General features: G+C 44.6%; 2 protein-coding genes and 1 non-coding gene across 6 annotated transcripts in view; 2 read left to right on the plus strand and 1 right to left on the minus strand.

The window, feature by feature from the left end:
* Positions 1-184: 184 nt before the first annotated feature.
* Positions 185-4,925, plus strand: Rpusd2 (RNA pseudouridine synthase domain containing 2). 2 transcript variants are annotated; one of them, XM_070005802.1, is made up of 3 exons: positions 185-738; positions 2,172-2,468; positions 4,001-4,925. In XM_070005802.1, the coding sequence occupies exons 1-3, from the start codon at positions 253-255 to the stop codon at positions 4,724-4,726; spliced, it is 1,509 nt and encodes a 502-aa protein (XP_069861903.1). In that variant the 5' UTR covers positions 185-252; the 3' UTR covers positions 4,727-4,925. The 2 variants fall into 2 exon arrangements, with proteins under 2 accessions (XP_069861903.1, XP_069861904.1); XM_070005803.1 differs by having other exon boundaries at positions 185-711.
* Positions 4,926-8,882: 3,957 nt separating this feature from the next.
* Trnas-gcu (transfer RNA serine (anticodon GCU)) lies at positions 8,883-8,964 on the minus strand. Its single transcript has one exon. It is a non-coding gene; the product is annotated as a tRNA-Ser (tRNA).
* Positions 8,965-9,042: 78 nt separating this feature from the next.
* Knl1 (kinetochore scaffold 1) overlaps positions 9,043-26,146 on the plus strand; it is a 59,402-nt gene continuing 42,298 nt past the window's right edge. For 2 of the 3 annotated variants that reach the window (XM_070005804.1, XM_070005806.1), the window contains exons 1-8: positions 9,043-9,437; positions 15,051-15,122; positions 16,305-16,344; positions 17,823-17,882; positions 20,901-20,962; positions 23,265-23,317; positions 24,364-24,397; positions 25,490-25,527. In XM_070005804.1, coding sequence (XP_069861905.1) covers positions 15,088-15,122; positions 16,305-16,344; positions 17,823-17,882; positions 20,901-20,962; positions 23,265-23,317; positions 24,364-24,397; positions 25,490-25,527 — 322 coding nt within the window. In that variant the 5' untranslated portion in view covers positions 9,043-9,437; positions 15,051-15,087. Of the gene's footprint in view, positions 9,438-10,133; positions 10,153-15,050; positions 15,123-16,304; positions 16,345-17,822; positions 17,883-20,900; positions 20,963-23,264; positions 23,318-24,363; positions 24,398-25,489; positions 25,528-26,146 lie in introns of those variants that run through there. The other variant, XM_070005805.1, reaches the window with a different exon arrangement.

A 26,146-nucleotide genomic window follows, 5' to 3' on the forward strand; every position in this document is an offset into this window, starting at 1 on the left:
CACTCATTGAACACCAACAGTATCCTCATTCATTTCCCCCCGCAGATTCCCGCCTTAGCAGTAAGTCTCGCTGATTGGCTGCTGTCTGGTGACGCCATCAGACCGCGACCCTGGAGAGGCGGGGCTGCGCCGTGACGCGGCTGCGCACTGATGCGTCGGGGCCCGCGCGCCTGGCTGGCGGTTCTCGCGCGCTGGAGCTGGAGCCCGCGGCCCCTCGGCTTTGCCTGGACGCGGGGCGTCTGTGGGAAACTGATGGCGGAAACGCTCTCCCCGGGAGCGGAGGCCGAAGGCGGGCTGAGGACTGTCACTCAGCACAACGGAGTGGCGGGCTGCGACGCGGGGGACCCGGAGCCGGCGGGTGAGGCGGCGGAGCCGGCCCGGGACTTGGACGAGCGAGCCCCGGCCCCGGCCGCCGACGCGGGCAAGCGCAAGAAGCGGCGGGGCGGTGCTGGGGAGCGCGTGGTGCCGCCCCCGAAGAAGCGGCGGACGGGGGTCAGCTTTGGCGACGAGCACTTTGCCGAGACCAGCTACTACTTCGAGGGCGGCCTGCGCAAGGTGCGGCCCTATTACTTTGACTTCCGGACCTACTGTAAAGGCCGCTGGGTGGGCCGCAGCCTGCAGCACGTCTTCAGCACCGAGTTCCGAGCCCAGCCGCTGGCCTACTACGAAGCCGCGATCCGGGCTGGCCGCCTGCACCTCAACGAGGAGCCGGTACGGGACCTGGACATCGTGCTCAAGGTGGAGTTCCTGGGGGTCCACCAGAAGCGACCACGGAAAGGATTTTTTTTGTTATCTCCTCCCCCCCCCCCCGACTTGGTAGGGTATAGGTGCTACTACTACTACGCTAGTGATTGCAATTTTGGTGTTGAGAAGCGTTCTCATTTTCACCTTGAACAATTGGAGTAAACTTCCCCCACCCCCACTCCCATCTCGGTGAGGAGACAGGCTCTGTGGGCATCCCAACTCACAGCTTCTTGGTTTCTAATTCTCCTGTCCCTTTTATGCACTGTCTTGCGACAAGGGCACCGTTCACTTTCTACCTGTCATCATAGGTTTCCATACAACTACCGATAGGGACCGTCATCAGTGAGCTCTTATTGTAATCAGGTACACAGCGAAGCGTTTTATTAAACTTGGATGTTCAGGTCTAAGTGACAGTCTTGTGAAGTAGGTATCACCAAGCCCATTTTAACTTAGGAGGAAACTAGAGTCAGGTGAACCTCTCAGGTAAGGCACCAGTGCCACTTCCAACGCTTGTGTTCTTGTGATGACTACTTAAACTATTTGTCATACAGCCTAATAGGTAATAAGAGTTTGGGAATGTCACTGATAGAGACTGGAATTGCCTGGTCAAGTAGTTTGACCCCTTCTTGATTTCCCTGCCCAGGATGGCTTCAAACTGCAGTCCTCAGATCTTAGCCTCCTGATCTTAGCTAGGGTTACAGGTGTGAGCCACTAGCATCTGGCTTGACCATCTTTTAAAATTCTGCCACATCTGAGAGGTCAGCATTTAATAATCTCCTTTCTCATCCTGAAAAACATTGGTTTGGTCCATCCCTCTTTTTTTTTTTTTTTGTCCGTCATGGGGCTTGAACTCTGGGCCTGGGTGCTGTCCCTCAGCTCTTCAACTCAAGGCAACTGCTCTACTACTTGAGCCAAAGCGCCACTTCTGGCTTTTTCTGTTTATGTGGTGCTGAGGAATTGAACCCAGGGCCCCATGCATGTTAGGCAAGCACTCTACCACTGAGCCACCTTCCCAGCCTCTGTATGTGTATTTTTTTTTTTTTTTTTTGTCGGTCGTGGGGCTTGAACTCTGGGCCTGAGTGCTGTCCCTCAGCTCTTCAGCTCAAGGCGAGCGCTCTACCACTTGAGCTACAGCGCCACTTCCGGTTTTCTGGTGGTTTATTGGAGATAGGAGTCTCACGGTCTCTCCTGCCCGGGCTGGCTTTGAACCGCAATCCTCAGATCTCAGCCTCCTGAGTAGCTAGGATTACAGGCGTGAGCCACCAGCGCCCGGCCTGTATGTGTATTTTTATAAGCTGAGATCACCGCTTTTTCTGTGTAAGGAGATCCTCCTATCTGTCACTAAGGAACTGGGACCCTGGGGGGTGTCTTGAGTGTTACAGGCTGTTGTGACCCTATGGCTGACTGGTTACCTGTGTTTTTGATAGGACAATGATTTCTTGCGGAATACAGTGCACAGGCATGAGCCACCAGTCACGGCAGAGCCTATTCGCCTGCTAGCTGAGAACGAAGATGTGGTGGTTGTAGACAAGCCTTCCTCCATTCCCGTTCACCCCTGTGGTCGCTTCCGACACAACACGGTTATCTTCATCCTAGGCAAGGAGCACCAGCTGAAGGAGCTGCACCCGCTGCACCGGCTCGATCGCCTTACCTCAGGGGTGCTCATGTTTGCAAAGACAGCTGTTGTCTCTGAGAGGATTCATGAGCAGGTTCGGGACCGGCAGGTGAGCCAGGGTTTTGTCCTTTCCATGCCACTTCCTGGGTTCTGTATCAAAAGGGCCTCACGGAGTTCTTGATCTGATGTGGACAGGCTTCCTGCTTTCATGATGACACCTAAAATGCCAAAGACAGATTATCTTGTATGTTTCCAAAGCTCTTTAGATCCAGTTGCTGGTGGCACATGCGTGTAATCTTAGTTACTGGAGATCTGGAGGATCACAGTTTGAAGCTAACCTGGACATACATGCCAGTCCTCTTCTCAGCTAATGGCTGATGTCATTCCAGCCACAATAGGAAGCATAAAGTAGGTGGATCACATCCAAGTGAGAGAGCCTAGGCAAGTGTGAGACCCTTTCTCCAAATCCAATGTGAAAACAGGCTGGAGGCATTGCTGAATCTTAGAGTGCCCACCTAACAAGCTTGACACTCTGAGTTTATACTCCAGTACTGTGGGGAAAAAGAATTAGAGGTGGTGGCATTGATTGCTTCATTTGGTTGTTTGCTATTTTGAACCTTTAGATTGCTGTCAGGCTGGCAAAGGTTTTTTTTTTTTTGGGGTCCGGTTGTGGGGCCTGAACTCTGGGCCTGGGCGCTGTCCCTCAGCTCTTCAGCTCAAGGCTAGTGCTCTACCACTTGAGCCACAGCGCCACTTCTGGCTTTTTTCTTTTTGCTTATTTGGTGCTGAGGAATCGAACCCAGGGCCTCAGGCATGCAAGGCAAGCGCTCTACCACTGAGCCACCTTCCCAGCCCCTGGCAAAGGTTTTTAAGAATTTTTTTTGGGTCCAGTTGTGGGGCCTGAACTCTGGGCCTGGGCACTGTCCATCAGCTCTTCAGCTCAAGGCTAGCGCTCTACCACTTGAGCCACAGTGCCACTTCCGGCTTTTTTTTTTTTTTTTTTTGCTTATGTGGTGCTGAGGAATGGAACCCAGGGCCTCATGCATGCAAGGCAAGCGCTTTACCCCTGAGCCACCTTCCCAGCCCGGTTTTTAAGATTTTTGAGGAGAGCCTGCTGGGTAAAGATGGCTTGTATTAGAAGAGATTCCTGGTGGTGATTTTTGTCTTGAGACTCAGGGAGGGTAGCCAGACTTAGAACCAAACACATTAGAGCCTAATTTACCGAATGCCTACAGCAACCCGATGAAGTAACTGGTTTAACCATCTCATGTTTTCTTGGTGAGTTTGTGGAATTTAAAGTGGTTGCTCAGGGGCTGGGAATGTGACTCAGTGGTAGAGTGTTCGTCTAGCATGCATGAGGCCCTGGGATTGATTCTTCAGCACTACATACACAGAAAAAGCCGGAAGTGGCGCTGTGGCTCAAGTGGTAGAGCGCTAGCCTTGAGCAAAAGAAGCATCTCAGGGACAGCTCCCAAGCCCTGAATTCAAGCCCAGGACTGGGGAAAAAAAAAATTAAAGTGGTTACTCAGGTTTACAAAACTATCAAGAGGGGCGCTAGGTTTGGATCTTCTCTGTCCTTGGTGCTGTTGTTTGGATCTCACAAGTTGAGGTTTAGTGCTGGCTCTCTCCCTCTTCGTGTAGCTGGAGAAGGAGTATGTATGCCGAGTGGAAGGAGAGTTTGCTGCGGAGGAGGTGATCTGTCGGGAACCAATCTTGGTGGTGTCCTACAAGGTGGGTGTGTGCCGCGTAGACCCCCGGGGCAAGCCCTGTGAGACCGTGTTCCAGAGGCTGAGCTACAATGGACACTCAAGTGTGGTACGGTGCCGGCCCCTCACAGGCCGAACCCACCAGATCCGCGTCCACCTCCAGTTCCTGGGCCACCCCATTCTCAACGACCCCATTTACAATTCATCTGCCTGGGGTCCCTCCCGAGGCCGGGGAGGCCACATTCCCAAGACCGATGAGGAACTGCTGCGGGACCTAGTTGCAGAGCACCAGGCCAAACAGGGCCTGGAGGTGCTTGATCTCTGTGAGGGTGACCTCTCCCCAGGACCCTCAGACTCCATAGCCCCTTCCTCAGGGCTGGCCAAGGACAACTCGGAAAAGGTGGCTACAGCTGCCCAGAAGATAGATGGAGTCATTGAGGCAGCCCCTGAGCATCTGGACCCACCAGGGAGGGCATCGGAAACAGATGATGATCTGAATCAAGAGACAGACCCACTGTGTGCAGAGTGCCGGCTCGTGCGACAGGATCCATTGCCCCAAGATCTTGTGATGTTCCTGCACGCTCTCCGCTATAAAGGGCCAGACTTTGAGTATGTTTCACCCATGCCTACCTGGGCACAGGATGACTGGCGAGAAGACTGAGGAATTGCTTCTTGGGTTGGGCCAGGGGCCAGGGGCTTTGGGGCAGGAGCTGACTCTGGGCTCATACTCAGGGTTTCTGTGGTAGTGAGGCTGGGCTCCAAAGAAGGCCTCTTCATACTTGCTACCTCCCTCCTTCCTCCTCCACTTAGAATCTGGGTTTTTTTTTTTTGCTTTGTAAATATATCCCTTTTCTACCATTTCTCTCATTTTCTAACTTTGTGCTCTGTGTGTGTGTGTGTTTGCAATAGCTGGGTGTAGTGGTGCCCATGCGCTCTGCGTGCGTGTGTGTGTGTGTGTGTGTGTGTCTGCAATAGCTGGGTGTAGTGGTGCCCATGGTGTGTGTGTGTGTGTGTGTGTGTGTGTGTGTGTGTGTGTGTGTGTGTGTGTGTGTGTGTGTGTGTGTGTGTGTGTGTGTGTGTGTGTGTGTGTGTGTGTGTGTGTGTGTGTGTGTGTGTGTGTGTGTGTGTGATCCCAGCTATGAGAAAAGCCTGAAAAGGACCGTGTGTCACCACACCCAGCTTGTGTGTTAAGATGGGGTTTTCACTAGCCTTTTGTCCCAGTTGCCATGATCTACTGTCATTCTGAGCTCTACTTCCTGAGTAGAACTGAGAGTTTTTCACAAGTATTCTTTACATAGTTTGGCTTTGTGTGTGTGTGCAGGCACATGCAGGCGCTAGTACTGGGACATGACCTCAGGACTTCTCTATTTTTTATTTTTTAATTGTGAAAATAGTGTACAGAGGGGTTACAATTACATGGGCAAGATTCTTTTCTTTTTCTTTTGCAGTACTCAAGAAGAGCCATTAGCTTTTGCTTTCAGGCACCTTAAGCGTGCACCTGCTTACTCATACTGAATCCATGGCAGGTTGGCAGGAATGGTGAGCAGGAGTGGTGTGGGTGCGAGGCAGCTGTTGGATGCTCCTCCAGTGCTCCTCCTGTACTCCTCTGGGCGGACAGTGACCCATTATGTGCACACATTTTTTAATGCTGCAGCACAGACTCATCTCTGCTGGACTCCTCTCATGGAGCACACGATGAGATGTCCAAAATACAAAGGGGCTGGTGGTGATGGGACACAATTCTGCCTAGAAGGGCCAGCAAAGATTTCCCACAGAACGAGTCATTTAAAAGAAAGCTGGAGGGGCTGGGAAGGTGGATCAGTGGTACAGCGCTTGCCTTGCATGCTTGAGGCCCTGGGTTCTATTCCTCAGCACCACATAAGCAGAAAAAAAAAAAGCCAGAAGTGGCACTGTGGCTCAAGTGATAGAGTGCTAGCCTTGAGCTGAAGAGTTGAGGGACAGCGCCCAGGCCCAGAGTTCAGGCCCCACGGCCGGACACCCCCCCCCCCCAAAAAAAAAAAAAAAAGAAAAGGAAAAGAAAGCTTGAGGCTGGGAATGTGGCTCAGTGGTATGCTGCTTGCCGAGCACACATGAAGCCCTGGGTTTGAGTCCTCAGTGGTAGAGTTGTAGAGTGCTAGCTTGAGCAAAAGGAGCTCAGGGATAGTGCCCAGGCCCTGAGTTCAAGCCCCAGGACTGGCAAAAAAATGAATAAGAATAATAAAAGGGTGAAGTTGTCTGGTAGAGGAAAGGGAGAGGGAATGTGGGAACATATTATCTCCATTCCAGAAATAAAGGTATATTCTACAGGTAAGGCAAGAAGAGACACACAAGAAAGGGGAGCTGGGCACTAGTGGCTCTCACCTATAATTCTAGCTACTCAGAAGCTTGAGAGTGGAGGATCATAGTTTGAAGCCTGCCCAGGCAGGAAATACTATGAGACTCTTACCTCCAATTAAGCATCAAAAAAGTCTTAAGTGGAGCTGTCTCAAGTTGTAGAGCACCAGCCCTGAGCAAAAAGGCTCAAGCATGGTGCCCAGGCCCTGAGTAAAGAATAGCATGATTGGAGGAATATTTGGCCATTAGCTCCCAGCTAATGGCAGTGACTGGCTCGCTCTCACTTACTACTGAACCTTTCTGTGGCTTGATTCTAAAGTATAAGGAATAGAAACAGCTTGGAGCTCATGATTCTTAACTTGATGAAAATTCCGTTTCCATTCCAGGAGCCAGCCAGCTTCCCTTACACTAAGATAAGACCATTTGTAACTTAGGATCTCTGGAGTTCTGGTGCTCAGTAAAAATACAGTTAGCAGACATTTAAGCTAGGCCTTGACTCTATAGGGTAAGTAAATTAAATGTCCCACCCAGGTTTACTAAGCATCCAAGATGTGCCCCTGAACTTACAAAGCTCATGGTTAAGTTGTCACACTGAAATTTACTCCTGGCACAGAAGAAAAAGATCCCAGGGCCAAGTGCCAGTGGCTCATGCTTGTAATCCTAGCTATTCAGGGCTAAGATCTGAAGATCAAGGTTCAAAGCCAGCCCGGGCAGGAAAATCTTTGAGCCTTATCTCCAATTAACCACCAGAAAATGAAGTGGTTCTATGGCTCAAGTGATAGAGCACTTGACAACATGCAGGTCCAGAGTGACAAAAACCCAGGATCCCAGGAAAGCAAAAGCAAACAAAACACTCTTTAATGGCTCATGAACACATTAAGCATCAAATAAGTGCAAATGAAGTTAAAAAAGATGGCCTGGGTTTTATGGAGAACACAATAATCTGTGAAGTTATTAATATGTTCATGTGATAAAAAGAGGGAGGGTTTGGGTAACAGTGGTTTACACCTGTAATCCTAGCTGCTTGGGGGCTGAGCATCACGGTTCAAAGCCAGCCTCCATGGGACAGAAAAGTCCCTGAAATCCTTATCTTTAGTTAACCAATAAAATTCTGGAAGTGGAGCTGTGTCAAGTGGTAGAGTATGAATCTTAAGTGAAAAAGCCAAGTGAGAGTCCAAGGCCCTGAGATCAAGCCCCAGAGCTGGCATAATAAGACAGTTGGATAACAACTGGACAGTCTTCCTCAAGAACTTCAGTCTCAACAGGGAATGAGCACTTAAAGCTGGATCCAGAGAATGAAGACTTTCTTTTATGTATTCAAGTAGTAAGAGAGCTGAAATACTTAGCAATAGATTTGTGCAGGGATCTTGATGTGGTTAGTTCAGCATAGTATTTGTGAGAAAGAACCAGGATTCTTTGAACTAACGTTATGGGTTGAATTTGGGAATTATATCCCATTACTTAACAATGATTTTTCCGTTGGATCCAGTAGATGGCGCCCCAACTCTTTCAACCTCTTAGCTTCTTTTGAATTTCCATTCCATTACTAATTAAGGCACTTGCCTCTCACCCTTTTAAATAATCTGGCATGTGTTGGTTCTTTTTACTCTTTTACTGAAAAAAAAAAAAAAAACGGGACAGGAGTACAGTTTTATAGGTTGGGAGATTAGGGAGTTTAACAGAAAAGAAAGTTGATAGGAGGTTAGCAAGGTTTAGAAAAATGATGCTTCCTTGCTGGTCTCTAGAGATCTTGCAGCCCTCACAATTTACTACTGACCAGTAAGTGTTGGGTTAAAATCAAGGGGGCTACAGGAGTGTCTAGAAAGGCTACAAGGCTGGATGTAAGGGGCTGATTAAGGGAGCTGCAGGTTGTGTAGGGCTTGACCCCTAAGCTGACATTTGATCCCAGAGTGACCATTTCTTTTTGTTTCCTTTAGCTATTGCAAATATTTAGAATATCTAAGTCATATTATCATCTCTTTAATATCTCCCAATATAGTCATTTCTTGAGTTCCTGTATTCCATCCGCTGTGGGCTGGAAGAGAATTGATTGTAAACCACTTTTTGCAGTGAAATCTGACATTCTGTACTCAGGGTGTGTAATTAAATACCTGGGTTGAGTAATTGAAACCCTTCAAGGAGGAGCTAGCATGAGATAACAGTTAATCTAGAACTGTCTGTACTGGGTTTTTTTTTTTTTTTTTTAATTTCATAAAATAAATACAGCATATTCTCCGATTCCCAGAGTATCCCTGGCCCTCCCTTGTCTGCATCTGTGAGTTCAGAAGCTCTCAAGCTTCAAGTATCTCATTCCAAGCAAAAAAAAAAGAAAGAAAGAAAAAACATTAAAAACAACTTCTCCAGTCAGGCACCCGGATGTCGCACTGACTTCTCCAGCGAGTCAAAAGGGAGGAATCGGGCGTCCCGACTCCGCCAATCACCTTCCGCCGGCGGAGAGGCGGGAGGCAAAAAGAACTCTGACCCGACGAGGATGGGATTCGAACCCACGCGTGCAGAGCACAATGGATTAGCAGTCCATCGCCTTAACCACTCGGCCACCTCGTCCCAGAAGCCTACTCGTTCCCGGCAGCTATAGGGAGTGACAGCCGGGGGACGTGACGCAACGCCGCTGGGAGCCGCCATTTTGTACGGAAGCCCACGTCCGAGGCCTCCGGCCGCCGCCTCGAAAGAAGATGGCCGTTCCTACGAGGAGAGGAGGCCCACGGCGGGGGAGGAACGGAGGAAATTCAGCCGAAGACCGGAGAGGCTTGACAGGAACCACGCGGACCCCGAAGCCGGCAAAGAGACACTTCGGGACCAGGGAGGCCTGAGACCGATTTGGCGCCCGAGGGGCGGGGCCGGCGCGAGGGGCGGGGCCGGCGCGCGGGCCGGGGCGGCGCCGCGCATGCGCGACGTCCCGGCGGTTAGATTTGAAAACTTCCAGGCGGCTTCGCCCGGCGCCCTGAGGTGACGTCTGCTCCGCGGCGGCCGCGCGACGACCTCCCTCCCCGGCGAGTCCAGCGGGTGGGCCGCGGCGGGTAAGAAGAGCGAGCCCCACGGCTCTGGGGTCCCGGGAGGGCTCGGGGGGGGCGGGGTTGTCTGCGTGCTCGGGAGGACCCGCGGTGTGTGTGAGGGTGTGTGTGGGGGGGGGGGCCTCCGTCAGCCGGGCTGACCCCCCCCAAGGCGCCAGGCCCGAGGCGACCGCCCGGGGTGTCCGGCGCGCCCGGGCCCTGGCCTCCGGCCCCCCGGCCGGCCCGCGGCGCTGCCCACGGCCCCCCGCCCCGAGTCGCGGCGCCCGCGGCGTCCGGATCGCCCCACCGCGCCCTGCTCGGTCCGGCCCCGCACCAGCGTTTGCGTTTGCGTTTCTTCTGGACTTGGGCTTTTCGGGGGGGGGGGGGTCTCAAAGGAAGTGACAGCGGCGCGGGACTGATTGTTCAGCTGTCGTCTGGTCCTGGTCGTCCGGACCCGAGTCTAATTGGTCTTTGGAACACCCAACCCGTCAGCGGCTGAGCGCCACCGTTCCCTTTATCGTCTTCCCGTGTCCGTTATTGAGGCCCAGGGTTAAAGCCCCCTCTTCTTGCTGTTTACCGAATAGCTGGAATTCCGCAAGGGGAAAAAAAAAAAAAGCATTTCTGCCCGTAAGGATAATGTTATTTGACATCAACAAGATAAAGGATGAACATCAGTGCAGAAATGCACTCTAGGCACTAAGATTGAAACTAAGTGATCATCACCTCAATTGGACAGGACCAGGTGAAGTCCTCAGATGTTTATTGGGTTCCTTGTTGTCTGATGATTGAAAGTACCAAAGAATCAAGAAAAGGAAATAATGAACATATGTAGACAAATGTGGTAGAAGAATGTAAAGAATTACAAGACACACTAAAGCCGTGAGGTAGCACGGAAGGACGGCTGATGTGATGGTGCTTTTGGCAGTAGAGGGTAAAGATAGACTCCATGGAGAAGATGGTATTCCATGGGAGGGGACGGTTTATGGATATTGAGAGCTGATATAGGTTGTAAGATTTTGGTAATTGACGTGTAGGTTCAAAACTGTATCATTTTTCGAGCCATGTGAATGGCTGAAAATGTTTTCGAGATGACATATATATATATATGTTTATATATGACAGATATCCATAATATATGTCCTTGTATATAAAATGCTTCGAATGTAAATGATGTATTTGAGATATGTTTGATGCCTAATATAATGATGTGGTGGTTCTTTCCAATAGAACTTTCTGTGATGATCATAATGTTTTATATCTTCGTATTTTCCAACAGCATATCCATGAACTCCTGAAATATGGCTGTGACCTCTAGAGAATTTTAAATTTTATTTACATGTATATGTACATACACATACATGCATATGTATATATACAATATTTGGAATGTTGATATGTTTGAGATACTGACTAGATACAGTCGATGCATAATACAATGATATGATCATTCTTTCCAGTAGAACTTTGTGATGATCATAATGTTTTATATCTGTACACTGTTCAGTACTGTATCCATGAGCTCCTGAAATGTGGCTACAGTCACCAAAGGACTGAATTTTAAATTTCATTTCATTTTAATTAATATGAAGATACAGAGTAAGTGGCTACTGTATTGGACTGTACAAGTCTAGGATTTACATTGTTGGACACTGTGGAAAAATACTTATTCTAGATACCGTTAATATAAAGTCAGGAGGGGCCAAAGAGCCAGAGTACTTCAGCCTTGCAGACCAAAAAATAATTTCATGTTCCCAATTACATATTCTTTGTTTATTTTGCTATTGTTTGGAACAACCTGTTACAAATGTAAAAAGTGCCAGGTGCTGATAGTTCATGCCTGTAATACTACCTACTCAGGAACCTGAGATCTGAGGATTGTGGTTTGAAGCTTGCCAGGGCAAGAAAGTCTGTGAGACTATTATCTCCAATAAACTACTTAGAAAAAAATGGACGTGGCACTGTGGCTCAATTTGTAGAGTCTTGAACAAAGTGAAGCTCAGAGACAGTGCCCTGAATTCAAGCCCCAGTACTAGCACAAAAAGGAAAACGTGGTAAAAAGTGTTCCAGGGTTGACTTGGTCCAATGGTGGGAGACCTCTGAGTTATTCAGATTAGTAGCTTCCAGCCTTCCTTGGTTAAATTGACACCCTTACACCAAAGGAAATAATTAACAGTTCTAGTAGATCCAGTCAACTTAATGATTATTTAAGTCCTAACAATTTAGTAGTCATTTGGTAAATACAAGCATAAATTTAAGTAAAAGACAATATATTTACTTTTTTTCACTAAATAATTCCAATCAGCAATTGGTTATGTGTGCCTCTGGAACATTGCACATACTTCTCAAACTTTGGAATCACCCTCATTTCCTGCACCATTTTGATTAAAAAAGTAAAAGTACTAATTTTTACTCATACCAATTGGTAAATATTTTGGTTCCTAATGATATTATTAAAATAAAAGTAATGCAGATAGACACTATTTTTAGCTAGCAGTTCACACAGCGCCTGGAAGATGTTGAGAATGGTTGTGTGTTACAAAAGCTTAAAATATCTGGGCTGGGAAGGTGGCTCAGTGGTAGAGTGCTTGCCTTGCATGCATGAGGCCCTGGGTTCGATTCCTCAGCACCACATAAGCAGAAAAAGCTAGAAGTGGTGCTGTGGCTGAAATGGTAGAGCGCTAGCCTTGAGCTGAAGAGCTGAGGGATAGTGCCCAGGTCCAGAGTTCAGGCACCATGACTGGCAAAAAAAAAAAAAAAAAGCTTAAAATATCCAAATACTTCTATCATATGCTGTGCCTATTGCACCATTTGGGAGCCAATCAGTAATCAATTGATATGGCAGTAATCAAGGTTTCAACCATGGCAACATTTTATTTTATTTTATTTTATTTATTTATTTATTTATTTATTGGGTCCGGTCGTGGGGCCTGAACTCTGGGCCTGGGCGCTGTCCCTCAGCTCTTCAGCTCAAGGCTAGTGCTCTGCCACTTGAGTCACAGTGCCACTTCTGGCTTTTTTTTTTTCCTTTTTGGTTATGTGGTGCTGAGGAATCGAACCCAGGGCCTCATGCATGCAAGGCAAGCACTCTACCACTGAGCCACGTTCCCAGCCCCCATGGCAACATTTTATAAATAAGACTTAACATGATAGTTTGGGGGGGTCTCATATTTCTTTTGAGGGTGGAGTGTACATTTATGCAGTACATAAATATTAAGAGGGTGGAATTCATTAAACATTGAATCTCACCAGACAGTTAAATATGTAGGTTGGGCAGTCACTTTCAAAGAATGTTTAGGTGACCTTTAGTTGACAGTATTTAGTATTTTTGTTTTTTTGTTTTTGTTTTTGTTTTTTTGGTCTGGTCGTGGGGCCTGAACTCTGGGCCTGGGCGCTGTCCCTCAGCTCTTCAGCTCAAGGCTAGCACTCTACCACTTGAGCCATAGCACCACTCCTGGCTTTTTTTTCCTGCTTATGTGGTGCTGAGGAATTGCAAGGCAAGCACTCTACCACTGAGCCAACTTCTCAGCCCCAGCATTTAGTATTTTTGTCTCTGAATTTTGAATATGGGTATTAAGGTTGAAAATATTCTCAAAGGAGACAAATATGCAGGTTACTAGTCATAAATGTAACTTTCTTTTGGCTTGTAGCTTTGGGGATTAAATTTTTTTTTCTTTGCCAGCCCTGGGGCTTGAACTCAGGTCCTGGGCACTGTCCCTGAGCATCTTTTGCTCAGAGCTAGCGCTCTACCACTTGAGCCACAGCTCCACTTTCAGCTTTTTCTGTTTATGTGGTAGTGAGGAATAGAACCCAGGGTTTTGTGCATGCTAGGCAAGCACTCTACCACTAAGCCACCTTCCCAGTTCCTATAATGGTGAAATTTGCCTGTTATTTTTAATATCTTCCACTGTCCATGTGTGCATAAATGTATGTATATATGATAGAGGTAGTTACAGGAAAGGGAACTAAATTTTCATCTCCCACGGTTGGAAGACCATTTAATACCTAACATTCGAAAAGGTCAAAGCCGGACACCGGTGGCTCACACCTGTTCAAAGCTAGCCAGAGAAGGAAAGTCCATGAGCCTCTTTATCGCCAATTAACCACCAGAAAACTGGACTGGAGTTGTATGTAGCTCAAAGTGGTAGAGTGTTAGCTTTGAGCAAAAGGAGCTCAGGGATAGCACCCAGGCCCTGAGTTCAACTGCCGTGACTGACAAAAAGAAAATCTATAATAAATTGTTAGTGAAAAGTTAAAGTGGTTGCCTTTGACAACAAAAAGCAACAATCATTATCTGGGTTAATGGTAAAGAGCTTGTGCTTAACCTTGTACAAGTTTTATTCAATTCAGTATCCCCAGCATCAATCCACATACAATCAATCCTCAGAGCATCTGTAACCAGTCTCATACTGGTTCATTATACTGTCTCCTTAAAAGATAAAATAAAAAGTATTGTTTTAAATAGATGTGTGTTATTTGTGAACAGCAGATTACTGAAACTAGAAAGGTGGATAAACATTCTGAGAAAGTGATATAGTTCAACAAGAGAGACTCAGAAGTCAAATCTTACTATGTGAATCATTGAATCTATACTGAAGCTAACTGAATTCACTGGCATTAAAAAATAAGCAGAGTGGGGGCTGGAGATGTAGGTCAGTGGTAATACTCATATGCATAGGGTCCAGGGTTTCATATATAGCACTGCAAAACAACAAAAACAAAACAAACTTACTTTGGTTTGAAGTTCAGATTTATTATGAAACACTGTTTTCCAATTTGGCTTTTGTTATACCTGACAAAAGCATGTAAAATAAGATGTGTATCTTTTAGGTGCCTATTTTTTCTACTTGTTACTAAAAGTAAGACTGTCAATTGTAACAGTTTATAAATTTAGTGTTATAGTAGAAATGGTAATAGTAATTGAGTCAAAATTTCTAATTACTTAGGTCTGAGAATTTTCCAGGAGTTTTGTTGTTGTTGTTGTGATTAGTTTTTTGTTTGTTTTTTTGGTAGGTCATGGGGCATGAACTCAGGGCCTGGACATTGTCCCTGAGCTTTTTTTACTCAAGGCTAGCGCTCTACCACTTTGAGTCACAGTGCCATTTCTGGTTTTCTGGTGGTTAATTGGAGATAATTCTTACAGACTTTTCTGCATGGGTTAGCTTCAAACCTTGATCCTCAGATCCCAGCCTCCTGAGTAGCTAGGATTGCAAGCAGTCAGCCACTGGTGCCCAGTTTTCAGGATTATTAATTAGCATACAGAAGTGTAAAGTTTCTTAAATGGCTCATGTTTTAGAGGTCATAGTGTGATTTTTTTTTTTTTTTTTTTTTGGGTCTGGGGCCTGAACTCTGGGCCTGGGCACGGTCCCTCAGCTCTTCAGCTCAAGGCTAGCGCTCTACCACTTGAGCCACAGCTCCACTTCCAGCTTTTTTCTTTTTGCTTATGTGGTGCTGAGGAATTGAACCCAAGGCCTCAGGCATGCAAGGCAAGTGCTCTACCACTGAGCCACCTTCCCAGCCCCCATAGTGTGATTTTTCATCGCTAATTTTGATCTTCTCTTGCAACGTAACTCCAAAGGCACACTGTGTTCCTAATTGCTTCATAGATTGTGATTTCTCTTCCTTTTTCTTTGCCTTTTTCAGATATTGTGTATTTGTTACGAAAAAGTTTTCTTCAAATATGGATGGGGTATCTTCGGTGGCTACTGAAGAAAGGTAAGTTGATTCAGAGCAGATGAAGATGTTATGCTCTATTATTAGGGTGTTTTAGACCAGGCAGGAAGGAGCTCTTGGGGTCATTATTAGTCTCCACGCTACCTGGTGTTTTTTTTCTTTGGTTTTTGAGTCAGTCCTGAGGCTTGAACTCAGGGCCTGAGTGTTGTCCTTGAGCTTCTTTTACTCAAATCTAATGCTCTACCACTTCCAGCTTCTTGTGGTTAATTGGAGCTAACAATCTCAGGGACTTTCCTGCCTGGGCTGACTTTGAACCTCCATCCTCAGATCTCAGCCTCCTAAGTAGGATTACAGACATAAGCCACTGGCTGCCACTACCTTTTTCTCTTCCTTCCTTCCTTCCTTCCTTCCTTCCTTCCTTCCTTCCTTCCTTCCTTCCTTTCTTTCTTTCTTTCTTTCTTTCTTTCTTTTTCTCTTTTGTCAGTCATGGAGCTTGAACCCTGGGGTTGGACACTGTCCCTGCCCTCTTCAGCTCAAAGCAAGCACTCTGCCACTTGAGCCACAGTGCCACTTCTGGTTTTCTGGTGGTTAATGGGAGATAAGAGTCTCAGACTCTCCTGCTTAGCCTGGCTTGGCTTGAACCTCCATCCTCAAATCTCAGCCTCCTGAGTAGCTAGGGTTACAGGCTTGAACTACCTGCATCAGGCTTCTGATTGTTATTTTAAAAGATAGTTTTATATACAATGTCTTTTTTTGGGGGGGTGGGGGGAAAGGGGGTCAGTCCTGGGCTTAAGCTCAGGTCTCTGAGCTGTTTTGCTCAAGGCTAGTGCTCTATCAACTTAGAACTACAGCACCACTTCCAGTTTTCTGGTGGTTAATTGGGTTGATCTCTGGGTCTGGGCATTGTCTCTGAGCTTTTTTCTTCAAGGCTAGCACTCTACCACTTGAGCCACAACCCCACTTCTGGCTTTTTATCTTTATTTGGTACTGAGGAATGGAACCCAGGGCTTTATGCATGCGAGGCAAGCACTCTACCACTAAAGCTACATTCCTGGCCTGTTAAATACTGAATTTTAAGTCTCATACTATAATATAAATTTTGCTAGCCAGAGTGCTAAATTAAAGTGATGTACTGTTTAGAAGTATGTAAGGAATGATGGGATGAGAGCTTCTAGAAAGCAGTTTTTTATTTATGTAACATGGTTTTTCTCCTTTTTTTTTTAGAGACAATATGGAGAGATCTGTTAGAAGACGTCATTCCTCAGTAGGAAGCTCTTAAACTAATAATTGTTGCATTTTATTGAACAGCTCTATGCTGTAATTTTGTTGTTGTTGTTGTTGTTGTTATTGGTTGTGGGGCCTGAACTCCAGGCCTAGGCGCTGTCCCTCAGCTCTTCAGCTCAAGGTTAGTGCTCTACCACTTGAGCTTTTTCTGTTTATGTGGTGCTGAGGAATTGAACCCAGGGCCTCCTGCATGCAAGGCAAGCACTTTACAACTGAGCCACCTTCCCAGCTCCTGTAGTAATTTTAACTGTGGTATTACTTTTCCATCCCCACTGGCTTCTTGTTGTTCTCAGAATAAAAACAAGGGCTGGGAAGGTGGCTCAGTGGTAGAGCGCTTGCCTTGCATGTATGAAGCCCTGGGTTCGATTCCTCGGCACCACATAAGCAAAAAAAAAAAAAAAAAGCTGGAAGTGGCACTGTGGCTCAAGTGGTAGAGTGCTAGCCTTGAGCTGAAGAGCTGAGGGATAGCACTCAGGCCCAGAGTTCAGGCCCTACGACCAGAACCAAAAAAAAAGAAAAAAGAAAAAAAACAAATATTTAACCTAGTTGCACAATTAATTACAATTCATGCTTTACAAATTTTAATTAATTTTTAATATGTATTATACAAAATAATAGGTTTCATATGACAGTTCTATGTATGCTAAATTAATGAATTTTATGCTACATAAATTATACATTGTTTATTGCAAATGTTTAAAATACATTTAAAATATTTTGCAGCTTAAGGATATATTTGCTGGACTGGTATAATGGCATACACCTGTAATCTCAGCTCTTAGGAGTATGAGGCAGGAGAGTTTTAAGTTTAAGGCCAGCCTTGGCTGTTTGAATGATTCTCTATCTCAACAGACAAATTTGCCAGGCCTTTTGGCATACACTTACAATCAAAGCATAGAAATCCAACTCCAGTGATTAAACACAAAATGTACATCGGATTGTAGGCAAAACTCACTGACCAGGGAATGCAACGGTGTCACTCTACTAGGATTTCCATTCTCTTATTTATTCTGTTTGTTGCTTTTGGACTGTTTTTGCTAGCAGGCAGACTCTCTCCTGTGATTCTTTAGTACATTTAGCTCTCCTTACTTTCAGGTTCCAGTTCTATTTAGGGAGTATTCTATTTAGGAATATTCATTTCCTCAAGTGAGAAAACAGAGGACTCAGAACTGAATTGTGGTAACACTTTGGTCCTGTTCAGATTAAGTTTTCATGCCTGAGCCAATCGTTACTAGATTGCATGAGATGAGTTTGTGCAAATAAAAATCTGGGATTGTGGACTGGGAGAAGGAATTGATAGCAAGTATTTAAACTTTTTACTTTTTACACTGAGCAATATGACTTTGAGGAGTTCAACATTGTCATGGAAATTTTAGCTGTCCACTTAGTTTATAACTGGAAATAAGCATATTATTAATAGCAATGCTAGATTTTCCTGACTAATCCTATTACCTCTAGATTTTGAAACCCCCAAGGAGTCCTCTTCAGGATATCAGAAGTGGGAATGAAATAGTTCAGGTAAGTGTCTAGTAGTGCAAATACTGAATAGATTACAATTTTCCATGACTTTTTTATTACTTATTTTATTTATTAGCATATCTTGTACAATTGTAGTTATACAAGAGGGTTTCACTGTGATGTTTCCATATATATGTGCCATGTCTCACTATCAAACTCATGCCCTCTATTACTTTCCCTTGTCTTCATCTCCCTCTGTAAAACAATTTCAACATTGGACCTCCTGTCCTCCAACAAAGACTGATTTACTTATTTTTTGGGGGGCAGTTGTAGGGCTTGAATTCAGGGACTGGCTGTTTTCCTTGAGCTTTTCTGCTCAAGGCTAGTGCTCTGCCACTTTGAGCCATAGCTCCTCTTCTGGTTTTTGAGTGGTTAATTGGAGATGAGATTCTCACAATGACTTTTTTGCCTGGGCTTTGAACTGGGATCCTTAGATCTCAGCCTCCTGAGTAGCTAGGATTACAGCCGTGAGCCACTGGCGCCCTGCTGATTTACTTTCTTCAGTTTTTTGGGTTTTTTTTGGTTGGTTGTGGGTCTTGAACTCTGGGACTAGACCCTGTCCCTCAGCTCTTCAGCTCAAGGCAAGCACTCTACCAGTTGAGCCACAGAGCCACTTCTGGTTTTCTGGTGGTTAATTGGAGATAAGAGTCTCATGGACTTTCTTGCCTGGGCTGGCTTTGAACCACGATCCTCAGATCTCAGCCTCCCGAATACATAGGATTATAGGCATGAGCCACCAGCGCCCAGTCTTCAGTAATGATTTTTAATCAGAATTTTTTTTTTTTGTCGGTCGTGGGGCTTGAACTCTGGGCCTGGGCGCTGTCCCTCAGCTCTTCAGCTCAAGGCGAGCGCTCTACCACTTGAGCTACAGTGCCACTTCTGGTTTTCTGGTGGTTTATTGGAGATAGGAGTCTCACGGTCTTTCCTGCCCGGGCTGGCTTTGAACCGAGATCCTCAGATCTCAGCCTCCTGAGTAGCTAGGATTACAGGCGTGAGCCACCAGCGCCCGGCCAGAATTTTTATAAGCTATATAAGGAAAGAAAATTATAAATGATTTCCACTTAAATGTGTGCAACTAAACATTTCATAGCTTTCAGATTCAAATGCAATCATTTGAGAGATAGGGATGAAACTCTGAAAGAACAGTTATCTAATAGCTGTGATTTTCAGCCCTGCATTTACAAAAAACCAGGTATGGTGGTACATGCCTATAATCCCAGCTAATCAGAGCAAGAAGGATTTAGAGTTCAAAGCCTGCCCAAGTAAAGGTATCTCAAAAGCAAAATGAAAACAAAAGGGCTAGAGACGTGTTCAAGTGGTGGAATGCTTGCCTAGAATATATAAGATTTTGAGTTCAATTGTTAGTACTGCAGAAAGAATAAAAATTCCAAATATGGGAATATGCTGACATTTATAATTTTAAGTCCTAGTTTTTTTTTCCAGGCTTCTGTTTTTGACATTCACACATGTATTATTCCCTGAACAAGATAAACTGCCATTTATTTATTTATTTTTTTGTTGGTCGTGGGTCCTGAACTCTGGGCCTGGGCGCTGTCCCTCAGCTCTTCAGCTCAAGGCTAGTGCTCTACCACTTGAGCCACAGCACCACATCCGGCTTTTTTTCTTTTTGCTTATGTGGTGCTGAGGAATCGAACCCAGGGCCTCATGCATGCAGAGCAAGTGCTCTACCACTGAGCCACCTTCCCAGCCCTGGAACCTCATTCTTATGTCTAACTTTTCATTAATTTTTTTTTTCCAAACATACCAAAAATTATGTGGCAGAAAGAATCACACCTGTAATTCTAGCTACTCAGGAGGCTAAGATCTGAGGATCATCATTCAGTGCCAACCCGGTCAGGAACATCTGTGAGACGCCTATGTCCAATTAACCACCAGAAAATAGGAAGTGGTACTATGGCTCAAATGTACTGGTAGAGAGCTAGCCCGGAGCAAAAATGCTCCTGAGTTCAAGCCCCATGACCAACCAAAGGGGAAAAAAAAAAAGGTCTTACATTGAGTGCTCCTATATTCATCACCTAGGTTCCACAATTAATGTTTTTCTATGGTTCCTTTATCAATCTATAGTTTTCCTTAATTCCTATTTGTCCTTCAAGAGTCATCTTTGAGCCGGGCGCTGGTGGCTCACGCCTGTAATCCTAGCTACTCAGGAGGCTGAGATCTGAGGGTTGCGGTTCAAAGCCAGCCCGGGCAAGAAAGACCGTGAGACTCCTATCTCCAATAAACCACCAGAAAACCGGAAGTGGCGCTGTAGCTCAAGTGGTAGAGCGCTCGCCTTGAGCTGAAGAGCTGAGGGACAACGCCCAGGCCCAGAGTTCAAGCCCCACGACCGACAAAAAAAAAAAAAAAAAAAAAGAGTCATCTTTGATGCTATTTCTCAGAAAATCATCACATAATTCTTTATTTGTGTCCATTCTGAATTGAGAAATCTGTAAGGTCAGAAAATTTATTTTTGTATTATTATGTCTTGGATATATCATTGGCTTGTTTTTAGTTCATTGATTCAATGCATCTTTAATGATTTTGGAGACCCCATATATCTAAGTAATCACTCTTTTTGGATTTCAAGTGATAGAGTGTTTATGTAACATGTGTAAGGCCCCAATTTCAAAACCCAATACTATAAAAATAGAATTATTTTTAGAAGGATATGTGTGACAAGATCCATGTAATCAGCAAAAGTATAAGTGTTAATGTAATTGCCAACATATCTCTTATTTTTTCACCAGTCTTTTTTGTTACATGTTCTTTGTGCCAATATGCTTATTTTGTCTCCCATTCAAAATTGTTTATGTGAGGCCAAGGTTCCTTAGCACTTCAAAAAAATATTTGGAAAATCATATGTTCATTAAGTTCCATTAATGGGAATGTTAATCTAATGGGAACATTGGCATATTTGAGGGGAGTCATAATTCTGAATAAAACTTCTGTCTCTCACTCTGAAGACCTAATTCACATTGGTTGCATAAAGAATCCAACCATACTGTTCTCTCCTGTTAGGAATCCAATACTTTGAGAAATAGGAAAAGCTCTCGTCGAGTCAGCTTTGCAGATACTATAAAGTAAGTTGAAAGATTAAATATTAAAATGTTACATGAAATCCTTTTTTTCTTGTAAAATCATATATTTTGGTACTAACTGGTATTAATAATTTGTTTTGATTAAGAAGCAACATTAGAACATCATTATTTAAATAGTTCTTATTAAGTTGTGTTTAAATAGAAGGATAATATTCCCACATTCATTCCCACTGTTATTTAACATCATGTTGGAGATATTTATTTATTTATTTATTTTTGATTGTGGGGCTTGAAACTCAGGGCCTGGGCATTGACCCTTTGATTTTTCGCTCAATACTAGTGCTCTACCACTTTGAGCCACAGCACCACTTCTGTACTGCAGATTTTAATCAGCAAAACTAGCAAAAGAAATTAGAGATATAAAATTTGAAATAGGGGGTTAAACCTATTACCTTTTCCTATTAAATGTACCCCTGCTGTTTTGGTTTGGTTTATTTTATTTTGTTTAGCAGTAGTAGGGTTTGAACTTAGGTACTCATGCTAGCTTAGTAGGTACTCTACCACCTGAGCCATACCTAAGCTTTCTTTTGCATTTTGGAGATGGAGTTTAGAGAATTTTTCTGCCTGAGCTGGCCTCAGATTGCTGTCCTCCAAACCTAGACTCCTGAGTAGCTAGGATTACAAACATGGAGCCTGGCTTCTCCTTTCAGTTTTGTCTTTATTCTACCATTGCTATAATTTCTTTCTTCTGCTTTTTTTTTTTTTTTTTGGTTCTGGGTCTTGAACTCTGGGCCTGGGTGCTGTCCCTCAGCTTTTCAGCTCAAGGCTAGCGCTCTACCACTTGAGCCACAGCGCCACTTCCAGTTTTCTGGTGGTTATCAAAGAGTCTCATGGACTTTCCTGCCCAAGATGGCTTTGAACCGTAATCCTCAGATCTCGCCTCCTGAGTAGCTAGGATTACAGGTGTGAGCCACCAGCACCTGGCTTCTTCTGCTTCTTTCATAAGTATTACCTATGTGTTTCATTTCCTGCTACCTTATCATCTCTTCCTTGAATTCTTGTGTTTCTGCTTTATTTTGTTTTTTGTCCATTGTGGGGTTTGGCTGCTGTCCCTGAGCTTTTTTTTTTTTTTGTCGGTCGTGGGGCTTGAACTCTGGGCCTGGGCACTGTCCCTCAGCTCTTCAGCTCAAGGCGAGAGCTCTACCACTTGAGCTACAGCGCCACTTCCGGTTTTCTGGTGGTTTATTGGCGATAGGAGTCTCACGGGCTGGCTTTGAACCGCAATCCTCAGATCTCAGCCTCCTGACTAGCTAGGATTACAGGCATGAGCCACCAGCGCCCGGCTTTCCTGAGCTTTTTCACTGAAAGCTAGCACTCTACCACTTTGAGCCACAGCACCACTTCTGATGGTTAATTGATGATAAGAATCTCATGGATTTTCCTGTCTGGGCTGTCATTGAACCACAGTCCTCAGATTTCAGCCTCCTGAGTGGCTAGGATTACAGGTGTGAGCCACCAGCCACACAGCTGCTTTGTTTTCTTCATAGAGGTAATTGCTTTCTTTTTTTTTTTTTTTTTGGGTCCGGTCATGGGGCCTGAACTCTGGGCCTGGGCGCTGTCCCTCAGCTCTTCAGCTCAAGGCTAGCGCTCTACCACTTGAGCCATAGCGCCACTTCCCGCTTTTTCGTTTTGCTTATGTGGTGCTGAGGAATCGAACCCAGGGCCTCAGGCATGCAAGGCAAGCGCTCTACCACTGAGCCACCTTCCCAGCCCTTGCTTTCTTTTTCTTATTGTTGTTTGTGTCTGCACTAGGGCTTGAACTCAGCCAGGGAGCTTTCACTTCATTTTTGTTTTTGTTTTTCTAAAGGGAAGAGGATTTATTTTGACTAGTGTTTTGAGGTGGTGATTGTCTGGTTCCATTGTTTCTGGACCTGTGTTGAGGCACAGCATCATGGCCAAAGGATGTAGTAGAACAGAGAGCTTACTAATGCCAACCAGGAAGCAGAGAGAGTAAGGACTGTACTTTTCCTTAATTTTTTTGCACAAGGATGGTGCCAAACTACTTGAGCCACAGCTTCATTTCTGGCTTTTTAGCAATTAATTGTAAATAAGTCTCTTGAATTTATGTGACCAGGTTGGTTTTAAACTGCAATCTTCAGCTCTCAGCCCCCTGAGTTGTGAGGATTACAGGAATGAGTCACTAGTGCTTGGCCCAGTTTTTTCTGTTGAGGTTTGCCTATTATCTTTACCTAACTTAACCTGTCCAAAAGCAGTTTATGAATGAACACCAAAAGACTGTATTTAAAAATTCAAGATTTTCAACCATCATTTTTTTCTTTTCTAGGGTATTCCAGACAGAGTGTCCTATGAAAACAGTGAGAAAGTCAGAAATTGCAGGTAAATATAATATTCCAGTTCTTGCTAATCTATTTTCTTAAAAATTTATTGTGGCTGTCCAACCAGATAAATGATATTATATATTTATCTGTTTAATTATTATTTTTATTTTTTACCAGTCCTGGGGCTTGAACTCAGGGCCTTGATACTGTCCCTGAGCTTCTTTTGCTCAAAGCTAGCAGTCTACCACTTGAGCCACAACGCCACTGGTATTGAGGAATTGAACCCAGGCCTTCATGCATTCTAGACAAGCCTTCTACCATTAAGCCATATTCCCAGCCCCTTAAGGTTTTTTGTTTATTTTTGCTAGTTCTGGGGCTTGAACTCAGGGCCTGGACACTGTCCCTGAGCCTCTCTGTTACTCAAGGCGAGCGTACTACCACTTGAGACACAGTGCCACTTCCGGCCTTTTCTGTTTATGTGGTAGTGAGGAATCGAACCCAGGGCTTCATGCATGCTAGGCAAACACTACTACTAAGCCACATTCCCAGCCCCCTTACTGTTTATAAAGTATACCCTGAGCCAGGTGCCATGGCTCAAGCCTGTTATCCTAGCTGCTTGGGAAACAGAGACTGGAGGAAAATAATGTTCAAGGCTAGCCCTATTAAATAAGTTCTTGAGACTCTATTTCAACTAATAGTTGGCTATGATGGTACATACTGTCAGCTCATTGACATGGTCAACCACAAATAGCAGGATCACTGTCCAGGCTACTCTGGGCATACAGTAAGTTCCTATCTTGAAAATAACCAACAGGAAACATGCTAACAGAGTGGCTCAAGTAGTGAGCACCTTCTTAGCAAGCAGAAACCCCTGAGTTCAGTTTAATCATAGTTACTTGAGGGGCTGAGGCAGGAGATCTCCTATTCAAGGCCAGCCTTGGCACCATAGTAAGAACCTATCACCTCCCTCCCCCCCCAAAAAAAAGAAAATAAATTATACCTTGAGTCTTGAGTCACTTCCTTTTTTATCTTGTTATTAATAGTCCTTATGTAATTTTTCTAATATTTTTCAGTGTGTCCTTTAACAACTTTCTTTATTTTTAGATACAGAAGCAGGAGAAAATGTTCCACCTATACAGTAAGTAAGGAACATAATTCAAATTATATTTGAAATGTTATTTCACAAGGGTCTTTTTTTTGGGGGGGGGGTCCGGTTGTGGGGCCTGAACTCTGGGCCTGAGCGCTGTCCCTCAGCTCTTTAGCTCAAGACTAGCGCTCTACCACTTGAGCCACAGTGCCACTTCCAGCTTTTTTCTTTTTGCTTATGTGGTGCTGAGGAATCGAACCCAGGGCCTCAGGCATGCAAGGCAAGCGCTCTACCACTGAGCCACCTTCCCAGCCCCTGGAATGTTATTTATTTCAAGCTGAGGTCATAGCTTAAGTGGTGCTTGCCTAGTATAGTTCCCAGTAACTCTCCCCCCCCCCAAAAAAGGGTTATTCCTGTTAATTTTTCTTTTCTTTTTTTTTTTTTTGGTCAGTCCTCGGGCTTGAAGTCCGGGCCTTGGCTCTGTCCCTGTGCTTTTTTACTCAAGGATAGCACTCCACCACTTGAGCCATAGCTCCATTTCTGGCTTTTTTAGTAGTTAATTTGATGTAAGAGTCTCACTGGCTTTATTGCCCAGGCTGGCTTTGAACCATGATCCTCACATCTCAGCCTCTTGAGTAACTAGGATTACAGGCAGGAACCACTGGTGCCTGGCTTAAATTCTTAAAATCATGTATTAATATGAAGCAGTAAATAGCATATTTTTTTCATATAATCAGTTGCTTTTATAGTACTGATATAATTTGAATATTTTAGGTAAATGCTTGGGACAAGAAGTGTTTTAGATTTTTGTGGTTTTTCAGATTCTGAAATATTTGTATATACATAACTGGTTGAGCATCCCTAATCTAGAACATCCAAAATGCTCCAAAATGTAAGGCTTTCTGAGTACCACTCCAAAAGCTCCAGATTTCAAGTGGGGGATACTGACCACCTGTGTAGAAAAGTAATTAACTTTTAACAAGTGAGAAGATGTTTATCATTCTTAAGGTAAAGCCTTTTTTTAAAGGAGTCTATAATTTTGCTAATCATTCTATAAAATCTTTTATCTTCCCTAGTCTAAATTTTTGTGATTCATGGTAATTGTTTGGAATATTGATTATGAAAATACCTTTTAATTTTTAGGAATACAAATTCAGATGACAAATATTGTGAGATTACTGGTGAGTACAATCAGAATACTTATAGATTTCTTGATAAATATAATGAGTAGAAACCATGCAAAAATAAAGAGCTTGGTTTTAGCTCTGTGGAGGAGCACTTACCTGACGAGTACAAGGCCCTAAATTCCGTCCTCAACTCTGGAAAAAATAAAGAAAATAAAGAACTTTCTTTTTCTTTTTTTTCATTTATGTATTTTTGTGTTGTTCATGGATCTTGAACTTTGGGCCTGGGCTCTGTCCTTGAGCTTCAGCTCAAGGTATGCACTCTACCACTTGAGCTACAATGCCACTTCCTGCTTTTTTCTGTTTATGTGGTGCTGAGGAATCGAACTCAGGGCCTAATGCATGTGAAGCAAGCACTCTTAACACTGAGCCACCTTCCCAGCCCCAAGAGCCTTCTTTCTTTCTTTCTTTCTTTTTTTTTTTGGTCAGTCGTGGGCCTTGAACTCTGGGCCTGGGCATTGTCCCTGTGCTCTTCAGCTCAAGGTGAGAGCTTTACTGCTTGAGCCACAGCGCCACTTCCAGTTTTCTAGTGGTTTATTGGAGATAAGAGTCTCATGGACTTTCCTGACAGGGCTGGCTTTGAACCGTGATCCTCAAATCTCAGCCTCCTGAGTAG

The sequence above is a fragment of the Dipodomys merriami genome, unplaced genomic scaffold (genome assembly GCF_024711535.1).
Source record: "Dipodomys merriami isolate MVZ:Mamm:240054 unplaced genomic scaffold, mDipMer1.0.p SCAF_69, whole genome shotgun sequence".
NCBI classification, from domain to species: Eukaryota; Metazoa; Chordata; class Mammalia; order Rodentia; family Heteromyidae; genus Dipodomys; species Dipodomys merriami.

Bases quoted from the DNA above. Each gene is read 5' to 3' on its own strand.
- Rpusd2 (XM_070005802.1), top strand. From the start codon at position 253: ATGGCGGAAACGCTCTCCCCGGGAGCGGAGGCCGAAGGCGGGCTGAGG. The intron at 739-2,171 runs GTGGAGTTCCTG...TGTTTTTGATAG, and splicing joins ACCTGGACATCGTGCTCAAG to GACAATGATTTCTTGCGGAA. The intron at 2,469-4,000 runs GTGAGCCAGGGT...CTCTTCGTGTAG, and splicing joins AGCAGGTTCGGGACCGGCAG to CTGGAGAAGGAGTATGTATG.